Source organism: Arachis stenosperma, chromosome 4, assembly GCF_014773155.1.
Source record: "Arachis stenosperma cultivar V10309 chromosome 4, arast.V10309.gnm1.PFL2, whole genome shotgun sequence".
In the NCBI taxonomy this organism is placed as follows: Eukaryota; Viridiplantae; Streptophyta; class Magnoliopsida; order Fabales; family Fabaceae; genus Arachis; species Arachis stenosperma.
Genome location: NC_080380.1, coordinates 14459562 through 14479899, shown reverse-complemented (window position 1 = coordinate 14479899; position 20338 = coordinate 14459562). Strand labels below are relative to the sequence as shown.

The window sequence follows — 20338 nt, the reverse complement described above, 5'->3', positions numbered from 1 at the left end:
TAAGAATGTGGTTATCATTTTTTGTTAATTAAGTTGTTAACTATATAATTATTAATTTAGAGTTTAAATATTGGGGTAGATATTTTTCAATCATTGAGTCTAGTTTATTGATCACACGTTTCTTAATTTATTAATTTAGTTATTAACGATCGAAGTTTGATAACTAGATTATTAAGTAAAGTCAAAGTTTGATAGTTAGATTATTAATTACTTTATTGAATGTTTTAATTTTACGTAATGCAATGAGGCTGGGTGTATTAGTTGAGAAAGTACATATTAGCCAAGACAGTTTGATATGTTGATGGACCCATACAAATTAATAATTATGAAATATTTTTTTTGTTAGAGGCCTCGCCTACTCCTACCTTGACGAGTGTCACACATGATTCCTCCACCCGACGCCATTGTCCCGTATTTGAGGGAGGCTGGATTCGGCGACACGATGCCTCTCAGGATATTTACTTTCGACAACTTCCTGATTACGTCATCCGTGGAGCGATGGCGTCCGGAGATCCATACGTTCTATCTGCCATGGAAACCCAGTTGGGGGTGCTTCCGTGACTTCTTCAGGTGGTACGACACGGAGACGTGGGAGTTGGTGGAGCGGCTGCTCGGTGCTAGGCCTCCGATGGTTCCACAACAAGGGTTTAGAGGAAGGAGTCGTTCTCACTGAAACTTGTATGGCTGCAGAACTGTGTCTGCCATATGCCACCAATGGACGACCTAGAGATACTTCGATAGTATGCGAGGTGTAACATCTTGTTACTGATTGGAGGCTACCTGATGACGGACAAGTAGCACAACTTGGTCCATCTGCGTTGGTTGCCACTACTTCAGAACTTTGGGCGGTACCGTGCGTTGTCTTGGGGCTCGACAGTGCTTGCCTGGACATATCATTCACTATGCTCTGCAGCACACCGAGGCATCACAGACATCGCCGGCTGCAATTCGCTGTTGATGTCCTAGATGTACTAGAGATTTCTTCAGTGGAGTCCACCTGACCGAGGGATTTTCATGTATTCTATGGCTGCAAGGTAACAATTGTTTATGTCTTGCTTATGTTTTGTATTTGTAACTTGTTATGACATTTTGTAACATGAACTCGAACAAAACCACCACCACCAACATCACCAACCTTGACGGAGAGCTCCATCAGTTATTCCACCATGATTCTCTTATGGATGTCAAACATGAGTTGCACATGCTCGTCGCCTAGAAGTCGAAATAGTCGAAACCAAAAGACTCCATTACCCAATATTAGTGTTTTGTGCATATAATTTAATATTTCCCTTGGACTCAAAGAAGCACAAGTTTTACTTTTTGTCTGTCCTATCATGTTTTGAAACTTATGGCTAACCATTCCTGACTTTAGTATAACATTTCAGACTTATTTTGTTTTTGTGTTTATTATGTTTAACTATAATATTCTGTATTGCAAGACTTAATCTTTTGAAATCACTTTTGTGTGGTATCATAAGTTAGCCCTTCAATTTTTTAATTTAAAAAACTTTGACTCCATAAATCCATCCAGAAATGGTCATTGTTTGACTATGAGTCTGATTGATTTTTCTTGACTATGTTTTCAGGTTAACTTCTTAAGCCAAATCCGTCTAACAAATAAAGAAGATGGACGAAAAGTGGCAAAACATCTAATAGATGTTTATTTTGCACTGTTTAAGGTACCAGTTTTACCAAGGAAACAAGTGTTATTGGTTTGAATCCTACTAGGGAGCCGATGGAGTATTTATATAATATGTACAATGAGTTATTTATTTGGCCTAATATGAGTTAAAAAATGAGCATCCATGATAAAATACTACTAATTTCTCAAACATAATACACCTATACTCTCCAGAATAACCATCCGGGTACCAAGAATAATAAATATCTGATATCTTACTGAATCGAACATCCCTATACCCTTATTGTACACATTGTATAGATACTATATTGGCTCCTTATACTTCCTCATTATTGGTTTTCATAGGGACCTTCCCTCGACACACCAAAAAACAAAAAAAGAAAAATTTGACAATATACATTTTCCCTACAATTTACGAAAAAGGTAAAATTGAATAAGAAAGATATTCACATCAGAAATCTTCAGGTATTAATCTCAAGTGCAAGCAGCAATCAAAAGCTTGATAAAAACATGTTATTCATTATAAATCAACTTGCATGGACTAGAATCTTCATGGGTTAAAGAATTGAAGAAGTAAAGTTTGAGTTGAAAACAATAATCATCTATTTACTAGAAGATGTTGGAAGGTTGAAGATTTTTGAAGAACATTCAAGAGAATAGTACAACTACAACATTCTACAACATTGAAAAAATTCAAAATCAAATTGAATTGAAATTGGAAGTCTAGCAAATTAGAAGATTATGAAAACTACATGAACACAAGTTGAAAGAAGATTCATGAAGCCAACTTATAAAATAGTAGTCATTACAAATTTGATTTGTGATTCATAAATTATTATTTTAGTAGGAAGTATTGCCTATATAAAGGCACATATGCCTTGTGTATTGTATGTGTTCCATAAATGAAATGAATATGTTTTGAAATATTAGAAATTCTCTCCTTAGTATTATAAGCGTTAGTGAGTTTGAGAGATAAAAAATATGATAGCGTCATTTATATGAGTGAGTGATTCTAGGGCCAATATAGTGTGGGTATTTTACTTTCAAAATAGCAAGGCAAATCCAAAAGAGCAAAAATAAAAAAGTACACCTGAATCACATGCTGAATTAGACTCCCGGCTTCTTTCAGCTCTCCTAAGTGTAAGCATGTTACTGTAATTTTCAAGAACCGACATTGATTAATGATTGTGAAATTCTTTTTTTATATTGTTTTTACTTGCTCAAAATCTTTCAAATTTATGCTTGATTTTCTTGCAGGGAGTGAATAGGGCATTTCCTTATGTGTCTTCACTGAAGTTGATGACATTGTTGATGTTCAAACCCCAATTCTTTTCCAGTTGTTAAGGCAATTAAACATGCTTTTCTTGTTTTATTTATTACACCTATGTAATTCTTAACTTGTCTGTATTTCTAAGTTTTAACTAGCTTGATTTCAGGCAGAAATGTTCGTCGGACTTGTTCTAAGAGCAATGAAAAGAGATGTAAATTCAAAGCGTGTGGCTACATTTTCTAAACGTCTATTGCAGATAATCAATGAACTGCCTTTTTGTCTATTTCTCTTAATTAGAGTAACATGAATCAAGTCTCTGATTTTTTCTTTTATTTCCATTTCTATTTTTATTTATTTATTTTTTTCGTTTCAGGTTGCATTTCTGTGCATGCCTTTTTCTTCTGTCTGAACTCCTTAAAGCCAGACCACCTCTATGGTAAGGCTAGTTGTTTTTTGGTGTATGCCATTTTTATTTATTACATTTAAATTGGATGTAGTTGCTAGTGAAAAAATTTTCAGTGACTTGTATCAAATGCTTCAAGATTAGACATTCCTCCATCATGTGTGTTTGATGTTGATAATTACAGCAATTGAATTATCCGAAATCCAATCAACATTCTAATTTGAAGACAGTATCAACTTTGTTTGTGATCTTTAAAAAAACTGATTTTATAACTTGCTTTTTCTATGTTGTAAAAGCTGAAAACTATTTTTTCTTACGGCTTCCTCAAAATATTTTGTCTTTTAGGAACATGGTGTTGCAGAATGAATCTATTAATGATGAACTTGAACACTTTGAAGATGTTATAGAAGAAACTGATAATGAACCTACCACCATACCCAAAAAACAAGCTGATAATATTACGGTGACTACCTAAGTTGATTCCCTATCTCCTATAGTTTCTCTCCGATAAAACTTCTGAACTTTGTTTTGCAGATGGACATTAACAACCACTTGATTGGCAAATAAATTCTTTCACTCACCGAAGAAGATGTTTCCCCAGAAGATCTCGTCTTCCACAAATTCTATACAAACAAAATGAGTTCTAAACCAAAGAAGAAGAAAAAGAAGTCAGACGATGACGAGGAGGTTGAAGGCGGGGATGAGAGCGATAATGAAGAGATCGAGAATCTCTTGGATACTGCTGAACCGGACAATTATGATTATGATTAAGAGGAAGACGATGACTTGATTGGTGATGCCGATATAGATGAAGATATACCGTCGGATATGTTAGGAGGAGAGGCTGAGGATGCCATTGATGTTGATGACGATAACAACGACGACAAAAGAAAACTCAAACAAAAACGAAAATGCAAGAGTGAAAAGGCATCTCCATTTGCAAGTTACGAAGAGTATGAGCATCTAATGAAAGATGATGGTGATGAGAGTCACAGGACACAGGAAAAACCTGCCCGAAAGAAACACGAGTCCAAAAAGAGTAAAAAAAATACCAAAATAAACTTATTGTATTGTTCTGATTTTACATTGATGCTTGGTAGCGTCGTTAGCACACATGAACCACAATACCAGTTTTCCATGTCATATCAAAACTTTTTGTATCGTTAACTCTAAAATGAATTGATTTTATACTTAGAAAATTTCATTAAAATTTTCATCACGTGGAAACCAGTACATAAATAGCGTCACTGCTAACTAAGCAAACCATAAGAACAAACCTAGAAGAACCCTAGAGAAGAGAAAGGAGCAACAACAATCAATAAATAAAATATTCCAACTCCAAGCTTCTACATCTACCACCTATTGTTCAAACAATGACAATTTCAACTGTTTCAGATTTCGGTGGTGGAGAGTGTTTCTCAAAAGTAACCGTAAGAACTCCGTTCTCACATTTGGCTGTAATGGCGGAGGGGTTAGCATTCTCAGGCAGCCGAAACTTTCTTTGCAATTTGTGTGGTGCTCTCCTCTCCAGCCTCAGGTACTTGCAACCTTCATCATCACCGTCTTCACGTTTCCTTTTCCCGTTGCTCCTAATAACAAGTACGTTCTCATCTTTTACTGTTACCTGTATAGTTCTGTTTGGTAAAATTTTTATTTTTCCACTAATTTTTTAAGGAAAATTATAGGTTACCAAGAGAAAGTCTGCCAACTATTACCAACACAAATTAAAAAAAATAAAAATAAATTTATATGACTTAATTAGGTTTAATGTGGGGTCCATGAAATTTTTTTTGAAAAAGTGAGAAAATGGTAACCATGCATCAGGTGAGTAGAAACTTGATAGAGAAACCCAATACCCCAACCCTTTCACACAACCCTATTCCTAATTCTCATCGCCGAACATATCTCATACTATTGTCCAAAATTTTCAGTCTCTTTCCCCAACCTCTTCCCCTTCAACGCCATTCATTCCCTCCTACACGTGGTCACGCCGATCGTTGACCCAAGCAGCACGCTTCGAGGTCACAACTGCGCCACGAAAACGCATTGACTCAACAACTCACGTCATTTTTGGAGACCCATCTCTGCACCGCCGGTTCTCCACACCTCATCTTTCTTCGCTACAGTGCACGGAGGAGTTGAAGACCCATCCTAGCGCGGAGAAATAAGTAGCAAGCGCGGCCCGTGTTCTGCTCGTGGAGCCCAAGCCATCGCCGCTTACAACCTCGTAACCTAGTCGCCATGCCATACAGGGTTAGTGGTTATAAACATTTCTTATGAACATGGATTCTTACTGGTATGAGATAGATAAATACACGATGATTCTTCTATTTGTGTTTTTATAGGGAAAAAATTGAATATATCCTTTGTGTCTTTTTATTATTAGTCAATGTATAATTTGTCTTGTTGTAGAAGATTTCGAGATGTGTCAACGTATAATTTGTTTTTGGATATGTCCAGTACTGATTCCTGTAGAGTAGGAGCCATGTCCTGTGATGATGAGTAAAAAATTAGAAGTACTCCCAGTAACTGAATATTACTTTGGATGTGTCTTAAAAAATATTGTGGTTTGTTGCTTGATCTTTAAATTGAATATGCATAGTTGATTGTTGTTGAGTAAACCAAAAAAATTAGTTAGATTGTTTTAATTTGTTTGTAATGGATTGTATTTTGGTTTATGAAAAATATAGATTTAAGAAAAATATATTCAGTTACTGCTTAGAGTACTTGTTAACGAAGCCTAATTGAAAAAATAAATGGTTACAACATCGATAATTGAATCTTGTGAAATAATTTTTGTGCTTAATTTTTTTTTTAATTTACACTTAGGTTTGTATAGAGTTGTAAAAGGTTTTGAAATGAGTCAACGTATAATTTATTTTTGGATATGTCCCGTGCTAATTCTGTAGAGTAGGAGTCATGTCTTGTGATGATGAGTAAAAAATTAGAAGTACTCACTGAATATTACCTTGGATGTATCTTAAAAAAATATGGTTTGTTGCTTGATTTTTAAATTTAATATACATAGTTGATTGTTGTTGAGTAAATAAAAAATAATTAGTTGAATTATTTTAATTTGTTTGTAATGGGTTATGTTTTGGTTTATGAAAAGTATAGGTTTAAGACAAGTATATTCAATTACTACTTAGAGTATTTGCTAACGAAGCCTAATTAAAAAAATAAATGGTTACAACATGGATGATTGAATCATGTGAAGTAATTCCTATGCTTAATTTTTTTTTAAAATTTACACTTAGATTTATATCGAGATATTTAAATAATTGATTGCTTTATGGGCCAATGAGCGACCATTGTAAAGGAGTAAAATCAATTTAAAATTATTGTGTCTTGTGATCGAATTTAGTTTATATGGAATGTTCCAAAAAGATTTTTCCGTACTCAGATTGATTATATTACTATACATATAGGTTAATTAAATGGCTTAGGAAAAAAATTGGTTTATGACCTGTGTGTTCAATTACTGCTTAGAGTACCATTTTAAGAAACCTAAAAAATAAATATTAACAACATTGATCATAAAATCTTGTTAATCAATTGATGTGGTCAAAATCGGAGTCATAAATACATTGAATTTTATGATGAGTTTTTTTATATAATTGTTTGGTTTATGATCCAAGGAGTGACAAATGCAATGATGCATTTGTAATTTTAAATTGGTGTGTCTTGTGATCAAATTTAGCTTTTAAGGAATGTTCCGAAAAGGTTTTACCTACTCAAAATTGATTCTATTACCATACTTATATATATATATATAGTTGGATTCTAGTTGTCCTCATTTAGCTGGTTTTGAATAATTTGATTGTCGTGGAAGTAAACCTTCATATAATTAGAAAAGCGTGCACGCATATATGATAGTTATGTCTTTAGTATTTTTTTATTCTTTGATTAACATAATTTGATAGTTAAATTACTCCTTGGCTTGTTATTGTTGAACGTGTGTTTATGTAGGTATAGAAAATACAAAACATGAAGCTTGATCCTTGTTCTAATTATTTGAACGTGTGTCTATTTGAATTCACCTACAAAATTTCAAAGTTGTAACAAATGTGACACCCTCACGTGGTGTTTTGTGATTAGTCTATTTACTAGTGTTCCTTTATATAATATACAAATGAACTAGCATTTTTTGTTACACATTTATATCCATTTGACAGTGACTTTCACATGCAGGACACCATTAAGTTATATAGGTTGGAAATAATGCTTGACATCATCCTAATGTCACAAAAATTCAGCCATTAGAGATGCTTTGAATGCCCTTGACAGTCATGCTCGGCCTCCTGTGCGCTGCAACCAACCCAGAAACAAACGTAAGGAGATTAGGACACCATTCACAGCACCTAACACCAAGAGCATGCTTCAGAGAGCTACAGGAAAGCCGAAGAAAAAGGCCATCAAAAGGAGCTAAACATGGGAAGATAAAGTCTAAAAGCTTCATGTTACTTCCTTGTTTACCTAGGGCGGGGATATCCACACATTATGTGTTATATACTATTGAGACTATTTATTTTTCTTATTGTACACAAAGTGATTGTGTCTTTTGACGAACTTTATTGGTTAATTCAACGATAATGCATGTGATGTGAATGTGAATCTTGTCTTTTACACGCTGATTTGTAGTAATTTTGTGCACAGGCTCCACCTTATGCATTTTGAAGTATTTTTATTGCTAGTGACTAATCTTGTTGAGGTTCCAGTAAGTTGACCCTGTATGTCTCTACATATGTTATTCATGTGTTGTTAGTCTTGTATTGTTCGCAGGTGTCTGAAAATGGAACTATTTTCTGATTGAAATGTCTTCATATGGATGTGTCTTCTGCATTTTGTGTATATGTTTTGTGTATATATTAGTCGTGTAATGTTGGTAGGTGTGTTTTCTCACGGATGTGGCTTATGATGGATGTGTCTTTTGCCGATGTGACATTAGAGATTTGTTTAACTAAGGATGTGTCTTCCTCCTATGACTTCTTTGGAGGCATCCTCATGTGGATGTGTCTTCTGCATTATGTGTCTATGTTAGTCGTGTAATGTTGGCATGTGTGTCTTTTCATAGATGTGTCTTATGATGGAAGTGTCTTTTGCCAATGTTTCTTTCGGATTTTGTTAACCTACGGATATGTCTTCCGAGGAAAGTGTCTTCTTCCAATGACTTCTTTGGAGGCATCCTATGTTGGATGCGTCTTTAGCTGGAGGTGTCTTATGCGAATGTGTCTTTCGTGTTTTTATGTAATCGCAGATGTGTCTTTCGAAAGTTGTGTCTAATTTCATGAAATCGATAACCGAGGACATATCACCAACAAAGATAACCATCAATCCTTCGACACTCAACAAAACTCTTCCAACAACCACTTATCCTTTGATAACACCAAATAATAAACAACTAAAACTAAACTCATATAATACAACACTATCCATTTTCGTATCTATGAGACAAAAATTCATCAAAGTTGCTAACATAAATTCAAACTAGTGAACAAAAAGAATAATAAACCACATCAAATGTAGAAAAAAAGAATCATTCTAGCATAATTGAAAGAAAAAATATCCAAACCAATTTTAATTAAACAAATGAAAGCACAATCCTTCCAACAAAGCTTATTACTGTTAATAACTCAAAGATTAAAAAAAATTGCAAATAGACATAATCAAATATACTACAAATACACAAATTACAATGTCCACATGTTGTGTGTCATCTTCACTCAGGGATGAGACATTAACGTCGGTGGAATTAGGATGATCAATCACATCACATGTAGTGTCGTACGATGTTTCTTCACAAATTGATTGATCTATCGACGTAATTTGGTCCACTCGCCTCCAACGAAAACACATACACCTTACTCTGACGGATTTTAAAAACTATTTGTCAATGAAAGTGGCTGTTCACGTTACCAGTGATCTTTGAGGGCTGTTCACCTTGATCCTATGGTGTTGGAAGGCTATGGCTATGGCTCAATGTGCATCCACGTCAACGATAACACCTATGGTGGAATGCAACATAGTTGTGTATGATGGTTTTATCTCTCACGGGAAGCGCAGGGTCAAAAATGTAATACTCAGAATTAGAAACCTACACAAGCACCTAATTTAAATCTCAAATACCCACTAACCTTGTAGTGTCGCGGTGGTGCCCAAGGGAAGACACGCTTCTACTCGGGCTCGTCCGCTAGTGAACGAGTGGCGCTTGGTGGCAGGAGCGAATCCAGAAAGCCACGGGATTTCTAGCGAGCCCACAAAGCCCTACGAATTCAGCCGCGGCTTGTGGAGAGTCCGCGCTGGGTTACTGCGTCTTGTACATGGCTAAACAGTCAGATGCGTCTTCGAGGCACTTCCGATGAGCACATGCAACAGACCAAGCGGCTTCACGGCAACTATCGGACCGTACTCTCGACGTTGTGGTCTGGTGGTCCGCCGGCGTTGACTTTTCCTTTACGGCAAAGACGGCAACAAAGGATTCTATTTGGCGTTGGATGCGAATAAGGGGGTTGAGAGAGATGGTCCACCGTCAGTCAATTTAATTTGGGGTATGGTAATTTAGGTTAACGTGGTAAATTAAGTTTAAACCATGGTTAACTTAGATGTGGCTTTGGTGAGTGGATGGGCTTGATGTCCAACCCAACTAAAGTTGGCAGATATTGGCAGATAGAAAGTTGGTAACGTAGCATGATTGTTTTTTTTAAATTATAAAATCTGTATTTAATAAACTAAATTAAAAATAATTTTTATTTAGAACAAACAACAATAAATACATTTGATAAAATAATTTTTTTAAATTAAAATATTATAATAAATATAAATATTAATTATTATATAAAATTATATAAAAAATTTAAAAGTACTTTTAATTTTTAAAAGTTGCAAAAACAGTCGCATCAACTTTTTAATTTATCCAAACCTGACTAACATTTCATTATTAACGCCTCTTAAGAAATTAATGACATATATTAGCTGTAGTGGCTGAAAGAAGTACTTGAATTTCAGATTTGGAGAGACCCGGAACATCCATGAAGAACACATACTCTTTGGGATTGTCCAAAATATCCACTGGAATGTTTGAAACTACCCTGCCCTCTCGAGTGTAGTCATGGCTATGATGAGAAGAAGGGAACAAGAATTTTTCCACTGTCTCTGGTAAATTGAATAGATTGAACGAGTCAATAATACTCGCCATCTTTACAAATTATCACTCCGAACAGGAATTTTTATGTGGGTTCTTCTTGCACTCTCAGAAAGTTCGAAAGTTTTTGGACGGGTTTATTGTTTTATATAATGAGATTATGAGAAAGTGGAAAGGAGTAAGGAAAGTTCGAGAGTGGTAAACCAAACACTCTGGAACTGGAAGGATCGTTTGGATATCTCGATACACGTGGAGCTCGATTGCGCTTCGTATTTTTTTTAGGAATGTTAGGGGACTAGCAGAAATTGTGATGTATAGCCATTAATTAGCCATCATTAACATTTTTAATGGTGTGAGATGACATCTAATGGTATAGGATTACTCATTTTCCTTTTGATGGTTAAGTGTTGGCCAGATTTCAATAAAAGTGTTGACCCCCTAAACTTTCTCTTTTTATTATACGTGTCTTAATCTTAAAAAGAATTTGCCTTCGCTATCCCTTTCGGATGATCATGTATTCATGTCACCCGTTTTAATATTAGAGTAAAGGATAATTAGGTCCTGATTTTTTTTTTGTGGACATTTTAGTCTGTAAGAATTGAAAAATATATTTATATCCTTGACCTTTTTAAAATGTGGGCAAATTTAACTCTTCATTAAAGTGACTCCATTGAATTCGACCGAAAAGTTTGACGTAGTTCCCGTGGCACTGACCTGGTACGGAGCATACTTGGCATGTTACTTTTCAAAACAGGACATATTAGCTTTCTTAGACCAAAACATGTAGTTTTTCAAAACATGACATATTAGTCCTCCCATACCAAAACGACGCCATTTCACCTAGACTCCGAATCTTTCAAATTTTTGAGCCCTAATCCTTCGAATGCACATAAATAATGGAGTGTGTGAAGAGGGTCACTGTCCTCAGCCACCTCCAACTCCTTCCTCAGCCTCTAACCAGTTCTTCAACCTAAGGCTCCTACGAGACGCCGCCAAGATCCACGCCCTGACCTCCATTGCCGCAGCTACCAACCGGACCCATGCCAGGCCCCGTTCTCCTAGATCCAATCTGGGTTTCAGCAGCTCAATCATCTCAGGTCTAGCTTAAGGAAGTGGCGAGTACTTCACACGCCTCGGGGTTGGAACTCCATCCAGGTACGTGTACATGGTGCTTGAGACCAGAAGCTACGTTGTTTGGCAACCCTCTCTACCACCACCTTGACTCTCCAGATGCAACCGGAACAAGATCTGCTAGTATTAGGTCTTCTACGACGACGGTTCCTTCACATTCGGCGATTTCTCCGCCGAAACCCTCACGTTTTGAAGAAAAAGGGTTGTGCGCGTGGCACCAGGTGTGGTCACGACAACGAGGGTTTATTCGTCGGTGCCGCTAGCCTTTTGGGGCTGGGTCGTGGAAGGTTATCATTCCGGGCTCAAACTAGACGTTATTTCAACCAGAAATTCTGATTGCTCCTTCAGGAGTGTGAAGTTTCAACTATAATTCCATGTTCCATTTCAAAGTTTCATATTTTTGGTATAGCTTCTACAACTGTTGATTAAGTTCAACTTAGCTTCTTTTTTTACTTTGTTTTAAGATGGTTAAACATTTGGTTCAAATTTCTTGAAATAGCTCTGGTAGCTTTTGATGTTTGTTTCCATGAATTGGTGAAGGTTGATATTGGTCAAATTCTGCTTTGAGTGGTTGAACTGTATTAGTCTTTGGCATTTGATAATTTGTTGAGGAAGAAATTGTATTAGTCTTCTCAAATCAGATTCTTCTTTTGTGGGTTTGTTAGAAATTGTTAACAGAGATTAGTAACTGTGTTGTGATTGACTGATTGGTTATAGTTTTGTTGGTGTATAAAAGATCTATTGTATCAAATTGTATTCACCTTTTATTGTTCTCTCAATATATAACCTTCTCTGGTTTTGTCTCAATTCTCAAAATTCTATGATGGCCACCATGGTTCTCACCTTTTATTGCCTCAATTCTCAAAATTCTGTGCTAAAGTCTGGTTGGTTTGATATCGCATTTGACCTTATGAAAACACAACTTTATATTTTTATGAAGAGTTTTTGATAGCTCATGATATGATCTGGAAGAATGTCATAAGAAAAAATGATATACAGAAGGTTCTAATTGAGGGGGTGCAAATCCAACAGTTATTTACATAAAGGGAATCAGGTACAAAGAATACAATGCACAATGCCAGCATAAAAATAACGGCATCTTTTTGGTGTGGGAGGATTAATATGTCCTGTTTTGAAAAGCTACACGTTTTGGTCTGAGAAGACTAATATATCCTATTTTGAAAAGTTACATGCCACGTGTGCTACCGTAACGGCCAAGTCAGCACCACGAGAGCCACGTCAAACTTTTTTGTCAGGTCTAACGGAGTCACTTTAACAAAGGGGTAAATTTGTCCGCGTTTTGGAAGGGTCAGGGACATGAATGTATTTTCCAATTCTTAGAGATTAAAATGTCTGCAGAAGAAAAGGTCAGAGACCTATTTATCCTTTACTCTTAATATTAAGATCAACATTCTATAAAGAAAAATTAATGTTATTTTGACAATCTACTTGTACAAAATTTCGATAACCTTCTTACGGGTCCATTCCTTGCAAGTTTGAATAAGCCGAAGCCATGATACGGGTGTACTTTTGTTTTTTAATGTTCAAATTAGTCTTTACCTACAGCGGAGACCTAGACCAAGTGGCAATCATATTGCCTCTTAATGAAGCTGCACCAAGTTCGAACCCAGCTGAGACTGGGAAGAGGTTTGAGTAAAACCTCAAAGTGTGGGTGTGTGAGTAGTGTAATGACAAAAAAAAAATTAGTCTTTGCATATACTTTCTCTTTTAAAAATATCAATAATTAGTTGTTTTGGTAACTTTCTAGTAACTTGTCATCGTTAAATGTGGCGTTATGACATGAATAATTATTAGTGACATGTTAGGCGAAAAATTAACGAAGAGCAAGGTAGAAAAAATCGAGATTTTACGTGAAATCGAAAAAGTAAATAAAAAACGTAAAACGTAAAATCTTAACAAGATTTAAATTGTAAAATCGTCAGACTTAGTACAAATTTTGTAAAATCGATAAACTCATTTAAAATCATAATATCGGAAGATTTTAAGAGTTAAATCGAGATTCTAACTACTATGACGAAGAGGCTAATTTAACTTATGTTGTTATCTTATAGGGATCAAATTGTGTAGTTAAATTTTAGAGAAATCAAATTAACGCATGCTTAATTTTTTGAAGTTATTTTTAGTATTAACTTTGTTTTTTTTTTCTCTTTTTATATATTTTCAATAGAGTCCTGCTAGGGAGCCAATGGAATATTTGTACAATGTGTACAATGGGCTATATGAGTTACAAAATGAACATCCCCCATAATATCTAGAATAACCATCCGAGTACTAGGGATAATAAACATCTCATGTCATAAAACCACTCATCCCAAAAATTTAAAGCTGATTTTGGGGTTCACCAAGGATCAATCTCTTGACCTTTCAGATTTAGAGCTCTGATACCATGTCATGATACCACTCATCCCAGGACGGGTATAGGTAACACTAATGGTTATATCTCTAATACTCTCTAAACCTCCATTGTACACATTGTACAATTATTCCATTGGCTTCCTATACTTCCTCTTTTCAATATGGTCTTTGCAAATCTACATCTACTAAATTTGCATAATATTATATAAACTCTTCAAAGTAATGTTATAAGTTGAATATCTAGCTTACAAGTTACAAGCATAATTCAATAAGGCCAATTATAGTATACAGATGTTTTTTGTACAGATTTTTTTGGTTGAATACCAGAATGACATGCGTCACAATGTTGGTCTTGAGGGAGCAGCTTGCAGAACTCACTGAACACATTGCAGAACTTGGTGCAGGGTGTCTAACAACAAAAGCCGAGTCGCATGAGGAGATTTTTTTTTTCTTTTTGATCAGTTGGATTTGACAATTCCCAATTCTAGATATTATCCATACACCACACACCTATACAACACACTCACACACATTACATGGATTTTTTTTTCGGTGGGACTTGAACCCAGATGTGGTTATTTGGGAGGCATATGATATGTCACTTAACCAAGCTTCTAAGTACTGAGTCTTCTATTCCTTATACTTTCAATCAGATATATAAATTGAAGATTCACTTTTATTAATATAGTTCTGACCGAAATAGTCATTTACTTATTATGGATAGTCACAATGATAATCCTTGGTCAACAAATTTTCAATAACAGTGTTTGCATTTTTTTTTTGTCCCCTAAAATTAGTAATCAAATCTTCAATTCAATAAATCAAAGATATCTATTTGTCCAGTGACACCAATTAGGCATATATCTATTGTGTAATGGATTTACCAACTTTAAATTCAAACTAGTTTTGATCAATTTACATCGAGCATAAAAACCAAAACCTATTCTATAAATGCACACTGATTACGCATATGTTATTTTCCAAACACAAAACAAATTGACTTTCCTTGCGACTGGTGATTGAGGCGTGGGTCTAGAGCAGGACGAACAGACGAATATCTCTGGCGCGACTGATAGTGACAGTAAGAAGTCCAATAGTAGCAATTGCGATGGAGGAAGCTAGAGTTTCCTTCCAGGAGATGCTCGTTCTTCTCTAAGCAACTGGACATGGTAAGAGGAGGAGAGAGAACTAAAGACTCAAGAGCAACTCATTGTTGCATTCAGCAACAAGAAGACAAGAAATTAACTCAGAATATTTTTTAAATTCTTTTTTTCGATACTGCTACTGCAGGAGCACATTTGAGGCATGGAAGGTTAAGAAAGTTTTCTCTAACATATCATTATCAGATATCTTTTTTCCACATAATTTCATTCGTGAGGTGATTTGAAACATTGCAGAATTATATTCATTTATGGATTTAAAATCATGTAGACGCAAGTGCGTCCATTCATATCGGTCTTGAGGAAGTATCACCGTTTTTTGATGATTATACATTTCTTCAAGGTCTTTCCAAAGATCTACAGAATCTTTTAATGTGAGATATTCATTTTTCAATCATTCGTCATGATGACGACGAAGAAAAATTATGGCTTTGGCTTTATCCTTTTGAGATGCATTATTTTCAGCCTTAATGGTATCTCCAAGATCCATTGAATCAAGATGGATTTCAGCATCTAATATCCATGATAAATAATTGTTTCCAGATATATCAAGAGTATTGAATTCAAGATGAGAGAGATTCGACATAATGAAAATTGGTTACCTGAGTCTTCCTAAAAATTTGATCAGAGTTTCTAATAACGTGTTGTAAAATAAATATAAAATAAATAAGAAAGAGGTAATATAAAATAAGAAATATAATTAGATAAATCTAGTAATAATATTCACCACGATTTTAATATAATAAAAATGATTAATATATTACTAATATTATATGTTGTAGTATATATATATATATATATATATATATATAAGAGAGAGAAGTATTTGATAAAATTACAACGTAAAAAAAGAGAGAATTAATTTCTTATTATTGTGTATTACTTCATATTTGGTTCTCTATTTACAGGCATACATGGACATCATTTTCAAATTTCATTAAAGTTTAGTTTGACTTGAAAAATTCAAGCGTCCATGTAATCAATGATCATCCACATCAGCTCTTATCACAATAAAATCAATGTCAATTAATAATATAGAAGTGATTCAGAAGGAGATTTTATGAAATAATCTCGTAAAACTATGGGAGCAATTGAGCAAAGATAAGGAAAAAGAAAAAAATAATAATACAAGTATGTATCTTAATTTAATCTCAAAGTATAATAAAATTTATATTTTATCTCTACTACAATAATAATAAAATTATATTATAATAGAAAGACAAATGCATACAAATTCAAATCCAATTCCCAGTCCAAAAGAACATAAGTTTTAAGTATCACGAGCCAAAAACTCAAGATATCGAAAACTAATTGTTAGCTTTTTTTTTAATAGCTTGTCTTTTCTCATATAGCTTTTAATAATAAATCACTCACCAAAAATACCTTTTTGATTACAGAAAATTAGGAAGACAAAAACTAAAACTAAGACATGACTCAATGAAAAGAATTAAGAACAAGTCAGTCTAAAATCAAAACCAAAAGAACTTGAAATTTCTGCTTTGTTCTTCTTGTCCTTGCCTGAAGCTCGAATTGCTTCTTATAAAATGAAACAGCTGCTGCCTTGATTGCATAGCCGTTGGAATCAATAAATATTTATCAATAATTGTTGCTACATATATTTCCTTAAAGAAAACGAATCTGATATACTTTGTTTTTGGTCAGGATAAATCTGATATTTATATGCAAAAAAAAAGGGAAGGGTCCAAAACTTTAGTTTAAGTGGTTCTTTTAGGCAGCGGATCCAGCCCAAGAAAATGGTAGCGGATACCGTAAGTTCCAAAAATCCTTGGGTTCCGTTTGAAAAGGGGCAACGTGTCTTATTTCTTCGAGGTCTTCTCTGCTAAGAAACAAAAATAATAATAATAATAATAATAATAATAATAATAATAATAATAATAATAATAAATTAATAATAATAATAATAATAATAATAATAATAATAATAATAAAACAAACCTGCTCTGTGTATTTGCATCTTGCTTCATGGTTATTCTGTCAAGCAAACAAATTCTTGATTGGGAGAACTGGAATAATCATAAAAATTAATATCTTTTAAATACTTGTTAACAAGTCTCATTGATTAAATATTTTCTTTTAGTAGTCTCTGCTAAGTAGATTATATAAATGCATTAAAAATTCTAAGAATTTGTAATTTTATTTTTATTCTTTTAACAACAGTATTCTTTTTTTTCTAAAAATATAGTAGTGATATTTTATTTAATAGAAAAATAAATATAATGTCCAAAAGTTTAAAAAAAAAAATTTCAAATATTCACGAACTGGTAAAATTGTAAGAAAATAACATAGAAAAATAAATAGGAAAAGAAATCATAGGATATCATGCATAAAGCAAAATAGATAGTTCCTACTTCAACTTAAGTGATGTTGCTAGTACTTTTTCCAAAAGCTCCTCGACATGCTCAAAGACCCGCCGACACATCTCCTATAATCAAAACTAGTCGAGCTATATGAGAGCTTATTCTCTGAAGTCTAGTTTGTAACATCGAATCCCTCTACCAATCAAAGAACAAGGAACATCTAGGGTCTGGAATGAGGTAAGCTAAAAGACTCTTCTTTCACATTAAATTAGTGCCTTCATAAAAAAATAGACAGTACATGAGTGATTCTGGTGCTGACTTGTAGATTGGAGAAGTTGCCGGAATGGATGAGAACCACTGGTGGATATGAAGTAGAACAGGAAGCTTACCATAGAGAATTTTTCACGCAAAGAGCAAAATCTTGTGAGGGATTTTTAGCTTCCATAAATGACTTCAAACTGGCCTATGTTGCATGAAGTTCGGACAAAATTCAATAGAAGTATAGTAAAATTGGTAAGTAATCCTATACTCTGATGCAACATCGTATTTTTTGCTCTGTTCGTCACCCACTGAATTGTGTCTTCACTTTTTTCTAGGGTTATGGAGAGGATTCGCTGAGCAATTTTTGGAAGAAAAATATTTGAGATTAATTCTTGGTTCTATTGTTTATTTGACAAAAACAAGTCTTTCACACATAACAGATAGTAACTATCTGATAGTAGTGCCGCAGATAGTGAAACAGTGAAAGGGTAAGGAGGAGCGAGTAATGGTTCACTAAAGATTCGGATATCACCAAAACTTACTTTCCAACTAATACTTTTCTCTACAACTCGCCTCTCTTCAAGAATACTTTGCCAACTCCAAGAAGGTAAGGTTCCTACTTCTGTTGTAAAAATAGAATTAAATCTGAAGTATTTACCTTTAAGCATTTTAGAAAGAAGAGAGTTAGGTTGAGTCACGATTTTCTAGTATTATTTATCCAAAAGAGCCAGGTTTTGAGTCCTGAGATCTTTGAAACCAAGCTCACCTTCTTTTTTAGGCCTAGTCATCTTATCCCAGCTAATCCACACCATTCGCCTTTTTAGAACTTTGCTGCCCCCACCAAAACTAAGTTAGAATACTATGAATTTCATTTAGAAAGCTGTTTGGAATTTTAAAATATGACAAGGTATAGATTTGTATGGCTTCACCAACTGCTTGGAGTAATACCTGTCTTCCTCCATTAAATAACAAGCACATTTTCCATCCTTGTGTCCTTTTGAGAACCTTATCTTTGATTGAGTTGAAGGTGGCTTTTTTAGAGTGGTTGACAATGGAAGGTAAATCCAAATATTTACTTGTGTACCTATGTAAGAAATATTCAGATGAGCTGCTAGGGAGGTTCTAATCGGCACTGGAGTGTTATTACTAAGAAACATGGCTGATTTATTAAGATTAACTCTTTGCCCACTGAAACTCTCATAAGATTCCAATAATTCTAGAATAGATGCACAACTATTTTCCGAGGCTTTATCAAATAGAATAGAATCATCAGCGAATAGCAAATGATTTATGGTTGGACATCTTCTATTTATCTGAATTTTTCGAATGAGCCTGTTTTGCTTTGCTTTCATGATTTGTGTAGCAAGAAGGAAAGTCCTTCTGCACATAATAAGAAAACAAAAAGGGATAGAGGGTCACATTGACTGATGCCTATATTTGGTTTAAGGAAGTGCATACATTCGTGTACTATAAGAATGTTATTAGAAATAAGTCTACCTTTCAAAAATGCACTTTGAGTAGGGCTAATTATCTTGTTCATACACTTTTAGAATTTGTGGACTAGTATCTTTGAAATAATTTGGTAGACAATAGAAGACAAACTGATGGGCCTTATCTGAGTCATATCGCTAGCAACTGGGACCTTTGACACTAGACAGATATTGGTGTGGTTAAAACTTTTTAAAATTCTACCTCCAGCAAAGAAACTCCTTACAGCCCGGAACATGTCTTCTCCTACTATATTTCAGTAGAATTGAAAGAATTTAGACGTCATATCGTACTCTTCTGGTGCATTATGAGGGTGGATACTAAAAGTAGCTCTTTTTACCTCTTCCATAGAAACATGTCTTCTAAGCCTACAGTTCATGTTAACTGTAACCTTAGGTTCAAAGTTTGTAAAGAAAGGCACAAGACTCGCCCGATTGGAAGACATGAAAATACTCTTAAAGTAGTCTTCAACCACTTTAGCAATATTATCATTGGTTGTTGCCATATTACCAAGATCCCTCTACATATACCATATCTTATTTCTTCTGGTTTTAGATTTAAATCTCCGATGGAAGAAGTTTGTATTTTGGTCTCTTTCCTTTAGCCATTTAATTCTAGATTTGTCTTTCCAATAGTGTTCCTCATATAAATATGCTTTTTTAAGTCGCTGTTCAAGCTCAAGTAATTCAGTGTCTCCCATGATGTCTGATGCTCATTTTTATTCTAGGAGAGCAGTAACTTCTACAATCTCCTTTTTTTGAATTAGTAGAGCTATTTTTTTGCCAGAGAACCAATTGGTGTCTAACCAATTTGACCTTCTGAAATAATTTGAACACGCTAAACCTTCTATATTTGAGTTTCAACCTCGCTGATGAAGTTATGAATTTGTTCTTCACCACTCCAGTGGGATTGAAACCTGAATCTCCTCTTTGATTTCTACAATTGGTAGTTATTGTCCAAAAGAAGGGGACATGATTAGAACTTGTCTCTGATAGTCTAAAGACCGTAAGTTGAGAGTATAATTGGGACCAAGAGTCATCAACAAGCACTCTGTCAAACCTTTCATGGATTAGTTCACCTTCCCTGTGTTTGTTACTCCAAGTAAATGATCTACCCACCATTCCCAAATCAATCAATGAGTTATCTCC

At 34.5% G+C, this 20338-nt stretch overlaps 1 protein-coding gene and 1 pseudogene across 1 annotated transcript; one reads left to right on the top strand and one right to left on the bottom strand.

The window, feature by feature from the left end:
- Positions 1-382: 382 nt before the first annotated feature.
- LOC130974665 (protein SLOW WALKER 2-like) lies at positions 383-4482 on the top strand (annotated as a pseudogene).
- A 199-nt stretch (positions 4483-4681) lies between these two features.
- LOC130974664 (17.4 kDa class III heat shock protein-like) lies at positions 4682-10510 on the bottom strand. Its single transcript, XM_057899524.1, has 2 exons — positions 10310-10510; positions 4682-4939 (listed from the first exon to the last, which is right to left on the bottom strand). The coding sequence occupies exons 1-2, from the start codon at positions 10508-10510 to the stop codon at positions 4682-4684; spliced, it is 459 nt and encodes a 152-aa protein (XP_057755507.1).
- Between the last annotated feature and the right edge of the window lie 9828 nt (positions 10511-20338).

Bases quoted from the DNA above. Each gene is read 5' to 3' on its own strand.
- LOC130974664 (XM_057899524.1), bottom strand. From the start codon at position 10,510: ATGGCGAGTATTATTGACTCGTTCAATCTATTCAATTTACCAGAGACA. The intron at 4,940-10,309 runs GTACTTCTTTCA...AGAACTATACAG, and splicing joins TCTCCAAATCTGAAATTCAA to GTAACAGTAAAAGATGAGAA.